We start from the raw sequence: 20,647 nt of genomic DNA, 5'->3' as shown, positions 1-20,647 counted from the left end.
ATGATGCTGTTTCTGTACTGGGTTTGTGTTACTGCTGAGAGATGTGAGCTTGGGAAATCTATGGCTTTTAAGGTAAGTGTGTTTTTTGTCCTGGGGTGGGGACAATTACCTCACTCCTTAAGGTTGCTTGCTGGCAAATGCAACCCTGAGAAACAGACTGGGTAAAGAGTTAAGAAAGAGCATGAGAGCCTGGCATTCTTGACACCCAATACAATTGTCAGGGGTGCCCAGGACCCATGGTGGATTGACTCTTCCAACACTAAGGAACAATTATTGTGACAATTATCTTACAAACCATAAGTGTCTATGCATAAATAATTGTAAATGCATAAACTCTATGCACATATATTTGTAGTTTCAAAGCATCATTATTCCCTTTTTAGCAAGTGAAGAATTTGAGGCTCAATGTGTTTAAATAAGAAACTAAAACCATACATAGATGGCTCAGCATGCACTACAACAGGATGTTTTTAATTCCTCACCTAGTGTTACTACCATTAGCCAGTTTTCTGCATCACTGCTAAAGAATTTTCAGGCCATGTTGGCTCTGTGTTTCAGTGAGGGCTTTTCCATTATTTTAGTTAGGGCTTTGTACATTTCAGGAAATGAGCACCCCTTTTGCTCATCTGTTGTTGCATTTTGATTCTATCGCTCTCGTTTGTTCCTATATCCTTTCCTCCCCTTAGCTCAGATAAATCTTTTTATTTCTAAAGGCCTGTAGCTTTCACAGAGTTCTAGGAAATAGGGTCAAAACAATGAAATTGCCTGTTATCACAGAATTGCAGAGTTGTAGAGATAAAATATACGTCAGTCACAATTTAGTCTAACCACACTTGCTCCATTTTACGAATAAGAAAGCAGAGGTTCCAGGGAGCCTCAGTGAATTGGCACCCATGGTCCAAAGTCTTATTAGTGCTAAAGAGAAGACAAGAACCCCATTTTTTTTTTTTTTTGGTATCTAAAATACAGTGATTTTTTGTCATTGCACTACATTGCATACTGAAAGAAAAATAATTCAAGGATATTGGTAGAAGCTTAGTACTTTCTCATTATGTGTTCTACGAGTCGGTTTAATAATAATAGTACTTCTGTTTTTCACATACAGGATAATCTAGGTATTGAAATGGCAACAGAATTATAATTCTTTTAAATCATGGGTTACAAATTTAACTGACATTTCAAGATCAGCAGGTAACAGTGAAACAGTGTGATCAATGAAAAGACAGAGTCTATGTAAAACTAGAGAAAGCACACCCATGCAGAGACACTCTGATTCAGCATTTCTTGACCATTATGGTCCTCCCAAATCTATGTCTGTCTCTAGATTTGGCCCGTTAGCTGCCAGTTTGCAATCTCTGACTTGTACAACAGGGTTTAAAGATTTGCTATATATCCTTCAATGTGATTTTGTCACATAGGTTTTTAGAGCTAAATAGAATATTAGTTGTCAGCTGTTCTAACCCATCATTGTGCTGAAAGAGAAACAAAAGAGATTAAGTGATTTGCTCAAGTCAATAAAGCTAGTTTGTCACACCTGCTGGGACTAGAACCAAATTTACAAACTCCCAGTTCTATTTTCTTTCTACTTCATCTTGAAACTTTTTTTTAAAGCATATGCAATTTTGTAATAAAAAGCAATGGGAAAGTCGGATTTGACATGCAATAACACGTTTTGCAGAGAACCTCTCAGGAATCAATCGATAATTATTTATTGAGTATATTACCACATACTCATGCTAATTGACATGAGGCATATAAAAATATATCAGACATCTTTGTTCATTTCTCTCCTCTCTAGCTGAGAAAGTAAAAACTAACACTGGAGAATAACTAAATGCCAGAATCTTTGATATTGATTTTAAGGGTAATCAAAAAAAAAAAGAAAAAAAGATTACTGGAGTCTTAAAAGCCTCAACTCTTCATATTCCAATTATCTTCAGCAGCATATTTAAGTGAACCCTCTGTCATAGCCAAAAGAAAGTTGTTATATTTGCTGGAGGATCCCACACTAGATTGTGCATTAATGTGTGTGTGTGAGAGAGAGAGAGATTGAGAAGGAATCTGTGCTATTCTTCATGTTAAAAAATAATTTTTGCCCCTTTGATATCTTAAATATGTCCATGGCCTCTATTTTGATTTTATGGAGAGTGCTGAAGTAGATATAAAAGGTATACCAACTAAAATGTGCTGAGATGGAGATATCTATCCTCTGATTGAGGTGTTATCAGTTAAAAAAGACAAACTCTGGTTCTCTATACCTTTTGATTTTTGTTTTGTTTTCACCAGTATTTGAGTTCTATTCTCATGCTCCATGATACTGCACTAGTCAGCCTTTATTCTAATGGTTTTATCTTGCTGGGAAACTCCTGTCCCAGGCCTGTTTTGCAAGTTGGGTGGTATCCCTGGTGGATTTGTCACTTCTGCCTTTTCCTTTCTCTTCATCACAGTTGCTCAGTCTTCGTGATCTGTCTGCAGAATTCTTCCTTCTGAGGTTCTTTGAAATTAATCCCAATCTGACGTTTGCTAAACTTTCTGTAAAGTGTGAGATAAGCTTTGTGTGCCATATGGTCTCTCTCCCATCTCTGCTTTTGTAGTGGGAGAGCAGCCGGAGGCAATAAGTAAACATGTGGGCGTGGCTGTGTTCCAATAAAACTTTATTTACAGGAACAGGTGCCAGATGGACAGACTTTTTGGCCCTGGCCATGGTGGGTTGCCAACAGCACTCTAATCTGTTGATATCATGGTAAGCAGTGCTTATTCCAAGGGTTGAGCAAGGTGATATCTGATTGTATAGGAAGAAGCTTCTGTTCACATTTTTCTATATATTCTAATTGCATGTCTATATTTGTTTTATAAAGTAGTATACATGACATATTAATAAAGTGGAACATAAATGTAATTGATAGATAAACAACTATACATATATTGAAACACCTTCCCCCTCCCACCCCAATTCTTGTATTGATAACAGTGTGAAATAGAGATTGGAAAATGGGAGACTCCTACTCTACACATTTTTCACATAGATCATGCATTTAAAAATATACCTCTCTTATGCTTGCACATGAGAAAGGCATTCTTATTATAGGGAATAGTGTATGGAATTGTGAAATAGGGAAAGGGTTCTAGAGAATGTTAGGATCTTAGGAATTCTCTCATATTCTACCATTTTAATTGGAACTGTCTCAGCTACTCAACAGTTGACCATTAGTCCAATTTTTCCCTTTGACACTTATTTTCCTTTGCCATTCACAAGAATATTCTGAATGATTCATTTCTAAATATTATTAAAATAACTTCTTCTGCTGGATAAAGTATCCTCTAATTCTATTGATGGCTCAGAGCATATATTTTTATAGCTTTTGCTAACCCCACAGCATTCGACAGAAAGGACACACAAAGAGCAACATGGTCATAAGTAAATAAAATATAAACAAAACACAGTTGACTGAAGGCCTTGTCCTCCTTAGAGATCACAGTTCCAGGCCTTGGCATTCTGTCTAAACCAGTGCTTGTTTCCTTTGTTTTGGAAGTTACGAAGTTTTGCATGTATTTTATGATCCATTTCTTCTACCTCCTTCCCCTACATGCTTATCAATATGCCACTGGCAAGTGTTACTCTTAACTTTAACATGAACTACAATTAATTTCTTTTGAGATCTGTTTGTTAATTTCATGAGGCTGTTTAACACAATTTCAGTACTTGGGGGCTATGACAAATCCAGGGTCAGAATGTCTCATACAGGTAGCTAATATAGGTGACCAAATTAAGTCAAACCTTTTTATTTTTATTTTTTTCTGTTTTCTAAAACTGCTTAATGACATGACAAAGTAACAGCATTCGTTGAAACTTTCAAGGTAAACATTGTCAGAAACAAACCCAGTCATGTTATATGCATACATGGATGTGTGTGCTCTGATATGTGTGTACAGAAAGACACTGTGCAAAGTGCTAGTCGAATAACAGAAAGATGAGCTAGAAAAAGAGCATACATTTCGAGGAGAAATAGGGGTAATAGGTACTTCCCCTATTATAGAGGAAACAGGTAATTATAACGAAAATGAGTAGCTCTAATCTTGATTAGGAAGGAAAAGACTGGGTCTGTGATAATCCTACCATACTCTATTCATCAAAAGCCTATTGCATCTTAAATCCCTGCGAGAAAACCACACATTTCCCTTCTGGGTCAAAGATTCCTGCCTTTTTTTTTGTTTTGTTTTGAGGTGGTGTCTTTAATAAAATCTTTTTAATAGTGTCCCATTGCTTTCGAGTAGCCTACTTTCATCTTTACAATAAAGAAATGGTGTGTTTTAAGGTATTTTTATTTTTATTTTATTTGTGATAAGCATGTAATTGTGTGTTTGAGAGAAAGTAGCAAATGTAAAATATAATAGAGACAGTTTTGCATTTTTCATGGGACCTTGTCAAGCTTGAGTTTGTACGTGAGGAACCCAGCAGACCAGGCTGGCCTCTGTCCTCAGCAGCTTTGCTGGTGCCTGTTGTCCACTGTGTGGAGGTCACCCTGTCTCTGCACAGCCACTTTCAGGATTACCTTGGAGGCCTATTGGCATATTTAAAGTTAGAAAAGGCCCTTTGAACTGTTAGTAGTATTGGCAACATGTCTGCATTATTAATCGGTATTTGTTTCTCTGTTAAGTGCTAGGTGGAAAAGTTACTCTTACTTTCTAGCGGTTAATTGTAATCTTCCATAGCCACATTGTAAACATAAATTCTCTCTTCCTACCAGGGAGAAATTCTTTTAAAGTGTCAGTGGAAAATAATTTCAGATATTAAAAACTTATTCAGAGCATGCCTAAACATGTCACTACTTGAATTTCCATCTGTATTTGCTTATTTTTCTTTTTGCTTTCTTTTCATGCTTGCTAATGACTCTGAAACAAACCAAACATTTAAACTTGAGGAGGCATCTTGTACCCTTGGAAAGAAAGAGAGGAGTAGGATAAATCTTTACTTAATGCTTAATTTGTGCTAAGTGCTTATTCTAGACACTTCTCTTATGTGAAAAGCTTTCTTTCTTCCTTTTTTTTTTTTTTTTTTTGCTTCTTCACGTGTTTATCATTATTTGTTTTGTTTTGTTTTTTAATTTTTTTTGGTTGAATACTGGAGAGATTACATTAATCCAAAAACATATTTAGTATTTTGGTGGTCAAATGCCAAAGTGCTGTGGGTGTGTATAATTAAGGGAATCATCAGTAAGAGTATAGAGTTAGAAATAGAAAATCACTTTGTCTTAGTGCTTTGAGAAAATGATGGTGAAATGCTTGTCATTATTTGTATGTAAATGCTGATCAATATATGGTTCAATGTATGATCAGTCTTCATGCATTTATATTCGTAGCAGATATAAGTCATTCCATCTTTGTTTAAATAGATTGACTTTAACACATTAAGCAGAAACATGTCAAGATATATGCATAGAAATTCACTCAATATTTATACTGGATTAGATCAGGTGACTGGATTGAGGCTTTTGGGTTTGTTATGTGAGAGCATATGGGCAAGTTGTAGACTAGAAACGATGTATGGTGTTTTCAATTTCATTTTAATTATAGATTCTTATCTACATCAATAAAAGTGTATACTTAACTTTATAAGAACTGTATGTGGTGAGCAAAATAAGAGTATGCCTCCATGCATCTGTAACACATAAATTAGAGTTTGATAAAAAGTAGGTTGATTCTTGATAAAGTTCTGAATGTTAATGGACAACAATTCCCATCTGATTCTAACCATTTTATATTCTTGCAGTATCTTTTTCAGTGATACAGACTGACTTTTCTTTTTTGGCACCCACACATAACAAATAACTGTGAAACATTTCAAACCTCAAAGTGACACTAAAACTGTGAAGTATGAAATGGAAGTGCCAGAGTGTGTGAGACATATTGCATAGCACTGCTCAGTAATTCAGTCTGTACATGCAAGAGGAATGACAACACCGTTGCAAACTGTAACGTGATTAATGCTACAAAAAATTAATAAATAAAATGTCTTCAGTTGCAAACACTCCTTAATGCCTTAAAGTTACCACTGTCTCTGTTTAGTAGCGTTACCCTTGCAATTGCACACTTCTCACCCCCATGAATATCTGCGGTGAGAAATAAAATTATAAATGGATATCCTCCTTGATATATCAAGGTTACTAAATGGTTATGAAAAAGGACTGTGATAATTCAGGCTTCTGCATGAATACTTGTATCCTCCTCCCCTCAATAGGTAAATATATTTAGTTTTACACTGGTTTGCATTTACATCCATCACGCACCTGATAATTGTTCTGTTCCTAGGTTTCTTAAAATGGTATTTCAACTAGAATCAAATTAGTTCTTTGCATTCTCAAAATCTGATTCAAGTCTGATGTTAGAGTATCCTTATGTATTTATTTGCTTCTGAGACTCATTTTGGATTTTTATACATCTCACTTTTAGGAAGCATGTTCAGAGGGATTTGGGGTTATCACCAAATATCCTCAATTCCCTAGAAAAGACACAATGGGTAAGAAAGATGAGTTCCTCTAGGGTCTCGCTGGTAATATCCTCAGTGGGTACAAGAGTCCTGCTAGGTTAGGGAGTGCTGATGAATTTATGTTTTGTCTCACTGAAAAGCAAAAGAAACAATAAAAAGAATATTAATGACAATAGCAACAGTTCTCTATTTCCCGGGTGCTTATAAACTCAGCGTTTTATGTGGTTAGTTTATAACTTATTTAATACATTACAATCTAAGTTATAAGTCTCAGAGTATCATTCCCCAATTTTAAGAGTGAGGAAACCAAAGCTCAGAGAGGCTAAGCCGTTTGCCCAATGCTAGAAGTAGAGCAGCAACTCAGTCTGTTGACCCAAATGCTTCTGCTGCTCCCCTTAAGTAAGTCATACTCTCTGTTATGATACATCGCCAGAAGGAGAAAGGATCTTGAGCAAGTTGTTTTTGAAACTCCTTGTCCCAACAGAGATTGCTACAGACTGTTTAGGACTAGAGGGTTTAATAGGTGCCCAGCTGTGAGCTAAAGGAGAATAGGGCTGAGGTGTTAACTGAAATTATAACCAGAAGACAGTCTTCCTTCTACAGTGACGCAGGAGCATGGGAAACAGGCATGGGAAGGTGGTGACTGGACAGAGCTAGACTTAAGGAGCTGTAACAAAAGCAATCAATTCAAGGCATCAGGAGATGCCCAGAGAAGAGAGTGAGAAATTGGAAAACACCTATGAGTGGTTAGATTAACTGCTGCTCTAAACAAGACTCAAACATCTGGAAGTCAGTTCTTTACCTCCACATGGATCATCTGTGAAGGAAAAGGAGTGTGTCAACCCTGCTTACGTTAACTTTTATATATTTATGAGTCTATGTATGTATGTATTTATCCATCCACCCACATGTATCTATTCTGACAAGAAACATGAGGTTTCTGAATCAGAGACAGACTTTTAACTACACAGAGAGCGTCTTACCTCAGTTTTCCCTATGATTCAATTCCCCTTGGGGCAGCACAGTGAGGGCAGATGTTGCCCACATGTACAGTGAAGTTAGTACAACAGAAAAGGAACTCTGAAATTATGGTTCTTGAAGTTTGTTTAGAACTTTTAACATATTTTCCTCTTCTTTCTGGGGGGGGGGCGGGGGAGAGAGAGAGACAGGAAGGGGATGGGTAAGGGGGATAAGGGAGAGGGAGAAGATGAAGAGATGGGGAAGAGGAGGATGAGGGGGAGGATAAAAAAGTGCTTTATAAATGTAAGCAAATGCATTCTGGGAAAAGACTGAAATGAAAGTCCCTATGTCTATTACTCTTTGGAATGTAAATAAATGGCTCCAGGGAAGGTGCCTCTAAATCTTTGCTGAGATCTTGGTCTTTAATCTCCATATCTTGTTTACCATTCAAGTATCCTTAACCCCTGTGATAGAATTCCTTGCTTAGAAAGCCCTGACGTTTCAGAAATGTGAAAATATTCATGGAGAATTATCTTCTGACATCTGTTTTAATGTTGTTTAGGGGAAGATTAAGATTGGCTGACTAGGGATACACACCAGTATTTTTTCGTCAGGTGAACTAGGACCCAGTAAACCCAAGCAAAGATTCAGATTTGTGAGAGTCTTTGAAATATAACCACATTTTTTGAGTTTTGGTTTGGTTTGTTGTATAGCATTATTGTGCCAATTGTGGTATTAGTGAAAATGAATAAATTTGAGATACATTTTAGTGATAGGTAATGAGTTTCTGGTTTAAATGGGTGGCTGTATGATGATGTCATTTACTGACATGGGAAAGACATGAAAGAACAATTTTGGGAAGAGAAAATCAATTATTCTGTTAAGTGTATTATATGAGATACCCATTAACACGCAAGTTCACATGTAAGACACTTATATACATGAGTCTAAAATTTTGAGGACAGGTGTAGGCTGGAGAATAAAATTTGAATCATTGGTGTATGGATGTAATTTATCCAAGAAACTGGATGAAATATCCTAAGGATAAAGTGAAGTTAACATAAACAAAAGGGCTTATGATAGAGGCCCAAGGCAGCCATTCTTTAGAAGTCTGATGGAAGAAGAGTCAGCGAAGGAGATTGAAAATGAGCAGCTTGGTTTTCATGGGAGAAAAACTAAAAGAAAGTATTGTCACATAATCCCTTTACAAGAGAGTCACCATTGTCACTGAGCATTGCTGAAAGTCCAATAAAAAGATGACAGAGGTTTTTCCAGTGGGCATGATGCCATGAGGGTCACTGTGTCCTTGGTAAGAGTGGTGACTCTGCGAGCTGGATTGGGAATGGACTGAAGAATCAATGGGATGAGGAAATACAAACAGTATGTATAAACAACCAGTTTCAACATTTTGCTACAAAGCAAAGATAAATTGAACAGGAGTAAGAGAAGCTTTTGTTTTGCTTTGGTATTAAGTGATAATGACTATGATAATAACTGCATTAAGAGGTGATCAAAAGTAAAACCTTTTATTTGACCTTGGGCAATTCTTTTACTTACTATTTATTTCAAATCTTTGCCACTCTCCTGGAGACCCTTATCAAACTTCTCTCCCCTTCTCTCACTAAATGACCTCAACAACTCCTTCATGGAAAAAAATATAAAGATGTTCATCGTGCACTCACTGGAAACTTATGAATAGACACCTGAAACTTTATCTACTTTCTTCTTTTAGAAGATAATGCCTCTTTTCTCTCAATCAGAGCTAAATTCTATTCCATCCTTCCTTTCTCTGCCAAGAACCTATCTCATTTATTATGTGTTATTTGCTTTTTTTTCTGTTTTCAGCTTCTCCTTTCCTATAATATATAATAATTCTAAAGACTCTCCCATCTGAAAATATTTTGACACTAAAGCATTTTTTTCGTCACACTTACGTGTCTGTGGTGATCATTTCATCTCTTTTCTTCCCTTCAAATCACACCTCTTAACAGAGTCTACGTTTATTATCTTCCAAGGCTTTGTTCCTTCAAACCAATGAAATCTTGCTTCCACTTCCATCTTCCAATTAAATTGTCCAGCCACACCTCCCACTTACAACAGCTAAAGGATACCTTTTATTCCTTGTTTAAAATTTATGAGATAATGAAATTAAATTTTCATAGCACTGCAATTGGAATTACTCAATTATTTGTGTAATTATTTCATTTGGTTAATTTGATTTCTCAGAATGTAACCTTCATAATCCCTAGGTTATTTCTTATATTCCTAGTTCCTAGCAGACTGCCTGTTACATTATAGGCATTTGGCAAATATTTGTTGAATGAATAATTGAATAAGTGGATGATGGATAAACACACAACCCTTGTCCTCAAGAGACCATGAAAGAGTTCACAATCTAGTGAGGAATTGGCATTCTATATAACACACATGTGCTGGAAATTCCAACAGTAGAAAATCATATGACATCCACCCAGCCCACACACTAGAATGTGAAATGTCAGTAAATTGCAATCTGTCATTCTTGACTGATGAATCTGTCTATAAATTTGAAACATTAAGTTTTGAATTTTGTTATAATTATTTCATATGAAATTGAATGTAATTTAGATAGTGAGTCTTAAAAAGAGACAAAGGTGCGAAAAGTATTTTATAGTTACTCAATATACAAATTTTACAGTCTCATTTTTTGATTGTAAAGGATCTGGATTTAACCCATGTAAAGCATTTTTATAGCATCATTGTCTCTGTGTGGAAGAGACCTTAAACCTCTTCTAGCCCAACTATTTTCATGATGTAAAATTCTGTCTATAATGTTCTCCAGAAAGTTTCTATCCAAGATCTACGAGGTGACACCTGTGATAGGGAACACACTCCCTTTCATGGTATCCGATTTCGGAATTATTAAAAGTCTAAATTCTACTTAGCATAATACCATCCAGGTCATAAGTGGAATAAATTAGGCAGAGAAAGAAAAATACCTTATGGTTTCACTTATATGTGGAATCTAAAAACAACAACAACAACAAAACAAATGAACAAACAAAACACAACAAAAAAACACTCATGGAAATGAAGATCAAACCGATGGTTGCCAGAGGGATGAGGGGTATGGGGATGGGTGAAAAAGGTGGAGAAGAATATAGTCAATAATGTTATGATAAGTTTGCATGGTAACATGACTACTAGACTTAGCGTGGCAATTATATTGTGAGGTATGTAAATGTTGAATCACACTACCGTGCATCTGAAACTAACATTATATATGCCAACTATATTTTAAAAAACCCTCTAAATTTTAGAATACTAGTTCCTAGTAACTTACATTGGTCCAGTTTAACTCTGTTGTATTTAAGATTGGCTGCTTTTAGCCACCTGAATTAGAGCTCTTGTGTTTTTTTGTTTTTTGGAAAGGGGAGAAATAAAAATTATTTATGAAGGTTGGGGGAGAAATGGCGTTAGTTGAAGGAGGAATATGTATCTATTGTACCTGAGAAAAAACACTGAAAGAAAGTAATCCATGTCACTGGCACATAAAGTAGTGACATTAAAATTTTACGTAATTAAATAAGAGGTGTTAAATATTCTCTCTATTAATTTTGTAACAAATATTTGTTGAGTGTGTTAGGTATTATAATGAGTGTTACAAATTGTTTCAATGTTTAGACCAAATAATGTTCCCTGAGTTGAGTTTTGAAATGTGAATGATTAGCAAAATGGGGGAAAAGTATTTCAGGTATTCCTTAATTCAATGTATTTTTATAGAGTACTGAAAATGGAAAGAAAAAAACAAAAACACCCCAGAATCACAAATCTAAAGACTTACAGCAGAGACCAGCTTCTGATGCTGGAAGTTTCTGCATATTTCTGGTAGCCTTGAGCTCTCATTTTCATTGAACCTTTTATGAGGAAAGCACAGGGAAAACATTTATGACACATTCAAGATAGGAAGTCAGGTCAGAGACTCCCCAAATTTGAGTTCCCCCAAAAGGTGATGCTGTCAGGGAAAGATTAAACCAAGAAAATAAAAAGCCTTGCTTTGTAAGAAGGAAATAGCAAAGAAATGTGAGTGTCTCAGCCTTGGATCTGAAAGAAGAAAAAAAAAGTTTCCTTTTATAATTCACAACTACAAATAAGCTCACTTGGGATTGAATCAGAATCCATATTACCAGCATCTCATAAATCCCTAAGTGAAAAATTAGTTAAATGTTATTATAAGTTGAAAGTTTTCTCAAATGTCTGGATGGCAAACAAATTATTTCTTGAGGAATAGATCTTAATCCCAACTTGCAAATAATTCCCATTCATATGGAAAATGAGTTTACAATTAAAAAAAACAAACATACATAAAAAAGAAATTAGCCACTGTGAGTGAGAGACTGAGCCCTTCAACTCCCCCAAAATGAAATTAGATTTACAAAGTCCATAGACATTAGAATTTTCTGATACAGAAGGGAAAATAAATATGCTTAATATGTTTAAAAAGTAAAAGTATAAAAGATATGAATAAACTAGATACCATTAAATGTTCAGGAAGTTTTATAAAGAGCTAAAGGGACTTCTGGAAATAAACAAATAATAATTTAAATAAGAAATTTGATAAATCTTAAATATAGATTTAATAGAGCTGAAGAGAGAATTAGTAAACTAGAAAGAGTACCTGAAGAAATTTATAAAATGAAGCAAAGAAAGATGGAAAATATGGAAGCTTCTGGATAGAATATTGAGAACTTTTAACATAAATCGGACTAGAATTTTCTGATTAGGAATCACTAGAGAATGGGGAGAAAGGTAAATTTAGAAGAGATAATGGCCACTGCTTCTTGGAGACCTGGTTGTAGGTCTGGGACATGGAAAGGACAGTGAGCCTGGAAATCTTATTGTGGCAGGAAAGAAGGAGCCTGGACTCTTATTGTGGCAGGAAGGAAGGAGTGTTCAAAAATGGTGAAGATCTGTCAAAATAGTACAAGAGCTGACTGGCCAATTGTGGCATAATGATAGAAGAATAATAATGGAAGTAGATTATAACACATTGAGTAAAAAAGGAATTAATGTGTTATACCCTACGTATCCCTTCTCTAGAAGTTAGCGTAGCTATTTTCACCAGGTAGATATTACTTAAATAAACAAACAAATATGCATATTGAGTATCATCGTGATTAAGAATGCAGACTCCATGGATAGGCTGCTTGGGTTTGAATATTTATCTGCTGCTGGGAAAGTTAATCTCTATTTTTCTGCTTGTGTCCTCATCAGTAAATTGGAGATGAAAATAGTACTTAATTTGTGGGGTGGTTGAGAGAATAAAATATGGTAACCCATATACAGCAATTAGTACCCTTAGTGTATGGCAAGTCTTTTCAAATGCTTCTGTTTTTAGGACTCTATAAATTCTTTCTCTGCTTCACCTTAATATGATATTTCTCCACCTGCCATGTATCTTTACATAAAGTGTGTTCTTTGAGCTCTATAGACGTCCTCCAAAGCAAACAAGACAGAAATTACCCTCTTTCGCAGATTAGGTGCTTGAGGCCCCCTGACTTCTGGGGGCAGCAGAGCAGATGGATGAAGGGTGAACCTATAGTCAGAGGGATACAGGTTGGTACCCTGGCTCTGTACCTTTCAACTTACAGGTCTTGTTGGGTAATCTGCTTTCCTCATATATAAAAGAGAATAATCACAGTACTTCACCAAAACAAACAAACAGCCAACAAAAAAATCAGTTATGAGGCTTACATGTAAGATGACGACACATAGGGAATTCTAACTAACACCACTGGTATATTATAGTCAACAAATATTAATGTTCCGTTTTCCATCTCTCCAAAATTTGATATTCTACGTTATATGTTTTAAATCTAAATTATATAATGCAGTCAACTGTGCTTTTCTATTTGTTAGCATCGAGACACCACTAGTTTGTTACTAATTCTAAAACAGAAGGTTTCATCTCATATATTCTCTGTATCTTTAATATATCTTTAATATACATGGCTAGTAGCTGGAAGGTGCTTGATGTATGACAATATTTTGTTGTAATTTTTCAAACTGTATGTTGCAGTAACTGTACAAAATACAAAGCAATAAGCATTTTAAAAAATATTTATGTAAATTTGCCTTTAGGCTCTAAAAAGTACTTTTTTTTTTTTTTTAAAGCAGAAACTTGGTCTTTTTTGGACTTCACATTTTCTATTAAATGGATGAGATTTCTGGAGCATTCAGTGTTGCTATTTACATTAACTAATGATTGTTAAATTATTTTAAAATAGCAAGTTCTCCTATAAAAACTAAGCTTTATGATGATAGTGATAATAATGCTGATATGTATAAAAGAGGCTCTTTATATACATTGGTATGTGCTTTGCCGTGCAGACATTTCTCTGGGAGCTATCTCCTTCCTGATATATGCAGTTCATTTACTCTATACTTTCAGTCCTAAATTTTAGTAATTACAAAACATCTGAGAAGCATGGTATGAAAAAAACACTAAAATGTGTTTTTAGAGTACCTTTGTGTTAGTAATTTTTTTGAAAAATATTGTACTACTTGTTATTAAAAAATCTGTGATTTGCAATTTAATTTGAAAAATGCACTTATAACTTGAAAACTAATAGTATATAATTAAAGTTTTTTTTCTTTTTTTTTAATTCCAGAACAAGTTAAACTGGGTAAAATAGTGACTAATATTGAATCAGTGAGTAAAAAAATGGAAAAAGAAAAGCAACAGTATGAGAAGTCCAGGTAAAGTATAATAGCTAACCTATAGAAAATATATACTTTTCTTCTATGCCAATATTTCCTGACCGATTGTTGTGATTTCTCAAGTCTATTAACACCCCATGCATAAGGCTAATTTATCCTTCTGTTTGAGTCCCTTAAAGCATATCAATTATCAAAATTTTAGTTTTTAGTTCAATTAACTTTTGAACTGGAGGATGTCTGAGTAGTTAAGCAAACCATCTGGGTTTTACAGTGCATAAGCTCAAATCCAATTTATGGCTTTCTTGAGAAAAATGCCATATTTTATGATAATATTACATAAGTTTGGGATTTTAGTCACTCATCTGCAGCAATTATGGAGCAGAGCTAAGTTATACTTTTTTTTTAAACTTAATAATTTAAAGTTAATCTTTTTCCTAACAGAAGGTGAGGCTGATCCTTCAGAGCATAGTTAGAAGACAGGAATTTTGAGCAGTGTTTCTGCTTTCCAAAGGTGTCGGGTGATGGGTCAGTTAATATGCTAAAGTATTCCACTAACTAGCATCATCTTTAAGATAATTTTACAATTGTGTACATAATTGTTGGCCCTAAAAGTACAGGTGGACCCTCTAAAGGCCCTTCAGAACATTTTATAGGAATATTTGTACTTGTAGAATGTAAATATTGCTCATTAAAATGCATTTTTCAGTGCTTTGTTTTACATTAATTCATTATTATAACATGGTCAGAAATTTGGGGTAATTGCACAACTGAAAATGAAATAAATTTGAGAAAATGTTGCCCTGTCTGTACAGAAGTTCACTGATCTTCCAGCATTTATGCTGCAAACTGTGCTTAACACCAGAAGATTGATGCTCAGAAGTAACCACTTTCTTGGCTTAAGTGTAATATGATACTCAATTTTGCAAGAGTAGGATATGTGTGTGTGTGTGTATGTGCATTTATATATATATATATAAATGTATTTATATATATATATATATATATATATATATATATATATATATATATATATATAGAGAGAGAGAGAGAGAGAGAGAGAGAGAGAGAGAGAGAGAGAGGGAGAGGAGAGAGAGAGAGAGCTTTAATATGAGGGTGTGGTTTTATCCATGATAAGGGAAAGTATTAATTGCTAAGGGAAAAAAAATGATTGTATTGGGAATTTACCGGTTTATAAAAATTTCCTTTCTGCCTTACTTAATTCAACCCAAGACCCAGGCTGGTTTAGCAGAGTGGTAGCTGTTAAAAAAGTGATTAATATAGCAATTTAACCAAAATAGTTTAGAATTTCAAGTAAGCTTTTAATAGCTAGAAACATAAACTAATTTGAAAACCTGCTGTTTTCAGTATATTTAGATGGGGCCGCTAATCGAAGGAAGAAGAATAATGATTTAGGGACAAGTGAACACTTATTAATAATAAATCTAATCAGGTTTAATATCTTTCAGTATGTCTTTCTCAAGAGAGTTAAATATTTACCAAGTAATTATTTCTTCTGCAACTGGTAGAAGATAAAAGTTCTCTACACCATAAAGTCCCATTTTTTTATGAAAACATGTCTTGCTTTATGAGGAAGAGCCACATCCTTTGCAATTAAGAGCAAGTACATGTACTTCCAATGACAGCTGGGGGCACGTAAAACCTGAACTTTAATCCACCTGGGCTGCTTTGTTTTTATAGCTAGCTAGCTGACGTGTTTTCTACCTTTGCAGTTCTCTTCATTTCATTAATATTAGAAGTGTGATGGGGATACAGAAGGTAAGACAAATAAGTGTTTTGGGACATGGTGACTCAGGGTTTTAGAAAACCTGTGCTTATGTTAACAAATAAATGTCATTAGACTGAAATTTTTATTGATATTGAGTTCACCACCTGATTAAGATAAAGAAACTTAAGAATAAGGATGTAAGCAACAGAAAGGAAAATAGAATAAATCAGGAAATCAGATGGGACTCTTAATGCAGCGACAGGCTCTAGCACTAATTAGCACAATTGACCAACCCTTTGTGAGTCTCTCAAAGGGTTTCCGTTCAAGACAAATAGATCCCTGTGACAGAAGTCATACATAATTACTTACAATTCCCCTGAACATGCCTTGGAAAATACTAATTTTTAACATGGCACAATATTTTTAGAACATAAAAATATTGGCCTAACACAAGAAATTTCCTTGGACAGCAATGAAGAAAGATTATAGACTTATAAATGTATGATTTCTTTATTTCCCCAAATTTCTCTATGTTTGACTTGCAGAAGGAAAACAAAATTGAATACTTCTACATTTTCAAATTTAAGTTTAAGGAAGTGAAAGTCTTCAATGTACCTTTTACTTTTAACTTCAAAGACTAATTATCATACATTAGCATACTCTTTTTGTGACAATAATGATAAATATGAGTGCATTCTAAATGTTAATTTTCCATCAAGGAAATTCATTATTATTCACTCATTTATTAGAGTGGAGTTTTTTTAGTTTAATATTCAGTGCATTTGAAGGTATGATGACTGCATTTCTATAAATGTATTCTGTACTTCAGGCAAGTGAGTTTGACCTTCTTCCCCTCGTTTTGTGATCCATGGGAGTTTCCTGTGTATTACATGACAATTTGTGTTTAGGTTATTATGATCAATTTAATAACAATAAATATATTACAAAATAATGATCAAATCCCTCGTGACATTTCACATTTGTGTTGAAAAGATTGTGCCATTTCACTTTAATGTTTGTAAACTATTTTACTTAAGTGAATTAATTGGGGTATACTTTTATTAGAATCTTTTATTAATGGGGAATCATTTAAAAATTGAATTAATAGTTCTAATTTGGAGATTTACATGATATTTAGCCATAGATCAAATAGAAGAAAGCACAGCAAACTATGACTGATCAGTATATCTTGGCCCAAATGTTGGTGCAAAACTGCCTCTCAGATTTTCCTTTGGCAATATGACTTTATCACGTTAGGTATACCTCAGTTCTTTGGCTACCCACATGTAATGAGCACATGAATGACAGCTAGACTAATGGACCTTATATTCCATCATTTATTTACTGTTTATTGAGTGACTACTATGCACCTATTGTAAAACCCTGAACAGGCCAGTCACACTCTCTTCCCTCAGAGACCCTACTTTCAATGGGCAGAAGGTTTTAAAATCTTAAAAATTTCTCCAACACTTATATTACACTTAAGTTAGCAATTTCATTTCTAGACATTTATAATAAGAAAAAAAATAATTGGACAGGTACATTTTTATCAATGTTTATAAATAACAAGAAAATGGTAGCTACTCAAATGTTCAGCAAAAGAAGATTGACTGGTAAATCATCAGCATGTTACATGCACACAATGGGATGCTATGTAATGGGCCAAAATAACAATGTCCATCTTTGTACATTTACAAAGAAAGATATTCACACTATAAAGTGCAAAGATAAGCTAAAAATGTACGTACATTTATGTACACATAAGCATGGTAAAAGGATAGCCAATATTGCACGTGTTAATCAAGATAGATTGTGTCAATATAAAATAGTATAAAGGAACTTAGTTACTGACGTCTCAATCACTCCTGGATTCAAATTTTGGTTCTGCACATTTGTAGAGACGATAATATAAACTGTGTACAACTTAACCCCTAAATGTCTTAATTTCTTCATTTATAAAATAGGTATAATGATAGTAAACACTCAGAGGCTTGTTGTGATGATTAAATGTGACAAGACACAGAAAAGGCTTAGCATCATCCTGGGTGATAGGAAGCATTTAAGGGTTTGCAATGATTCCTAAAATATTAGGGTAGTGACTTAGGAGCAATTTTTTTTCCTTTTGCTTATTTACATTTTCTAAGGTTTCTGCATGATATCTGGTATTTGATACAGCTGACATGGTGGAAGCTCTCGAAGTCATGATAAGAACACATTACGTTAAAATGTTTTGCAAAACAGGTAAGAAATAGGTTACGACGCATGTTCATTTCTCTGGTTTTTGTTAGATGTGTTTTCATGCAGAAAGCGACTGTCCCTATTTGTTATCCATGCTCAGGGCCAGCAAAATTTGGTATTATTTTGTCTTTATTCAATAATAAATGTTTATAGAGGGCTTACAATGTGCCCTTGATGCTGCAGGATGCTGTACAACAGGTGTTGTCTCTGTTGACAGGAGACAAGTAGCTTTCTCTTCATGGTTGATAGGAGACAAGTAGCTTTCTCTTCAATATTAGTCTTGAAAGTTTGCATTTTAAAATAGGAACTATTAAATCACTCAAAGCTCTAACTTCATGTTTTCAAAACAGAATGTGGGACTCATATGTCTTCCCCTTCACCAACCTTGGTTTGACCATACCACCCACGACCCCTGCCACCGGGCTTCCGAAAGAAAGTGGTGAGCCTCGTTGCTATAGCAACACAGTGATTTTTTTTTTTAAATTATTATTTTGCACTCATTTTATATACAAAGAGAAACAGCTATTACTGCACAGTCATTTCCTTTATGTTTTATTGCAAATACTATGTCAAAAGATAAAGAGATTTCAGAAAAAAGTAATAATTAATGTTTAACTCCTTTATTTGAACTTGCGAGATTGGATTTTTTTGATGTGTGTGTATTGAAGGTATTAGGCGATTTTAAGGATAAGTTCTCATAATTTAAAAGTTTCTCAATAATTGAGTTATTATGTTTTTAGAAATACATATTATTCAAAAGAAAATACAGACAATTCTTTAAAGTCCCTTAAGTGTGATAGAGAAACTCTCTAGAACGTGGTGAGCTACTTGAAGACCCAGGGGGCTATTGATTCAAAAAAACTATTTTGTACTTTTTCTTCTTTTAAACTTGTTATTCATGTTCTTGAACTTCAGACTGTCATTAAGAGAAAACTCTTCTTACAGAGTGGGACTTTGATTATTTTTGGAGGAAATATTTGAAAATTTGGCGAATAAATGCCTCCTTGGGTTCTCAAGATACTCTTGCATAAAATTTCCTTCATCCAACTCAAATTTTACCACCTTTTATTTGTTTGGATTATTATAGAAGGAATTTAAGCATCAAATGGAGGCTCATGAACACATTTTCATTCATCCAACCAATATTCATCAAACTATTAATATTTGTGAACATAATGTCAGAATCTTAAACACATCTAATAGGTCTGTTTAAAAATTTTGATTGTTATATCACTCCATAGCCTAAATTCTTTTCATGCTTGATCAGATAATTTGAGGCCCAAGGGTAGTAGAATAATGTGTAGGTCTCAGTTGAGTTTAAAATTGAATATACATGTGATGAAGTAAAGGCTGTGAAAAATTCCTCATAAGGCATAGGTCTAATGGATGTAATAGTTTGATAGATAATAAACTTGAAATATGATAACTCTGAAAGCTGAGCTTTACAGCCCTTAACTACCTCATAAGTAAAAGTTGTACTTATTCTGTGCCATTTAGAGTTTATTCAGGATTATCGTAAGAGCTGTGGAAGTCTCTATTTTCAAATACTGTCCACCTCACATAAGTCACATGTGTCTTCCCCTTGCCACGAGCTTCTTAGCAAGAATTTTCAGGGCATTAGTCTAAATGTAGGCATTTGTTTAAGACTTCTTTTTTTCATATACCCAGAGCTTATTATAAAAAGACTTGACCACTGTTTGTTTTGTGCTAAAGAGAAGGTAGAAGACCTTCCTAAAATATTTGTTGAAAGAATCCCAGTTACTATCATAGCTACAGATTATTGTAAAATTGTGAGTAGAAGGGTGGCAGAATGGGCAGTCACCTATGTGATATGTTTTGAGATTTGCTGAAATTTCTGTCAGTGCAAAAATCTTCTGCTGAGATATCTGAAATATTTACTAATAGAACCATAACTTCATTGAAACTAAAGACTCCATATTCTTTTAGTGACTGGCACATATTAGGGATTAATATTTGTTGAATGAATGAATGAAGATAAAAAAAGAAACCACCTAAATGGAATATACTTTTATATGTGTTTGTGTGTCTATTTCTGCATAGTAAGCTAGAACATGATTACTGCTAAAAGAAAAAAAATTGGGGAAGTAAAATAAAATAATAACAGCAATGAATGTAAACATGCAAAAGAATAGCCCCAGACATCATTTTTTAGTTCTTGATTACGGATTATATGTAGACTGCAAAGATACCATAAAAATAAGGAAAACGTTATGCAGTTTAGTTTATGTGCTTTAAAACCAAATCATTGGGCAGATTATTAGTTTTATGACATAAGTCTCTCAATGCGCATATAACGTCATGGGGAGTTGGAAGGTTGAACATGCTGAAAGTGTAAAAAATTGCAATAAAAATCATTATTTCCAAATGCTATAGGGTAGCTATTCTTTTTCTCCTCAAAATGAAATGTATTTTTAATCAAGTAAGAGTGGTAATTTCATCACTGCTTTGCTATATGTGATGCTTTGTTTTATTTTGTTTCGTTTCCAGCCAAACCACTTCTTTCATAATTGGAACAT

The 20,647-nt window shown here is 34.3% G+C and overlaps 1 protein-coding gene across 1 annotated transcript in view; it reads left to right on the top strand.

Annotated features, from left to right (window-relative positions):
• IQCM (IQ motif containing M) overlaps positions 1 to 20,647 on the top strand; it is a gene marked incomplete at both ends in the record, with an annotated part of 244,370 nt that overhangs the window by 22,474 nt on the left and 201,249 nt on the right. Inside the window, one exon of the mRNA XM_081077357.1 lies at positions 14,098 to 14,185. Coding sequence (XP_080933483.1) covers positions 14,098 to 14,185 — 88 coding nt within the window. The remainder of the gene's footprint in view (positions 1 to 14,097; positions 14,186 to 20,647) is intronic.

The sequence above is a fragment of the Rhinolophus hipposideros genome (genome assembly GCF_964194185.1).
Source record: "Rhinolophus hipposideros genome assembly, chromosome: 16".
NCBI lineage: Eukaryota > Metazoa > Chordata > Mammalia > Chiroptera > Rhinolophidae > Rhinolophus > Rhinolophus hipposideros.
This window is presented reverse-complemented; position numbering and strand designations above follow the sequence as displayed.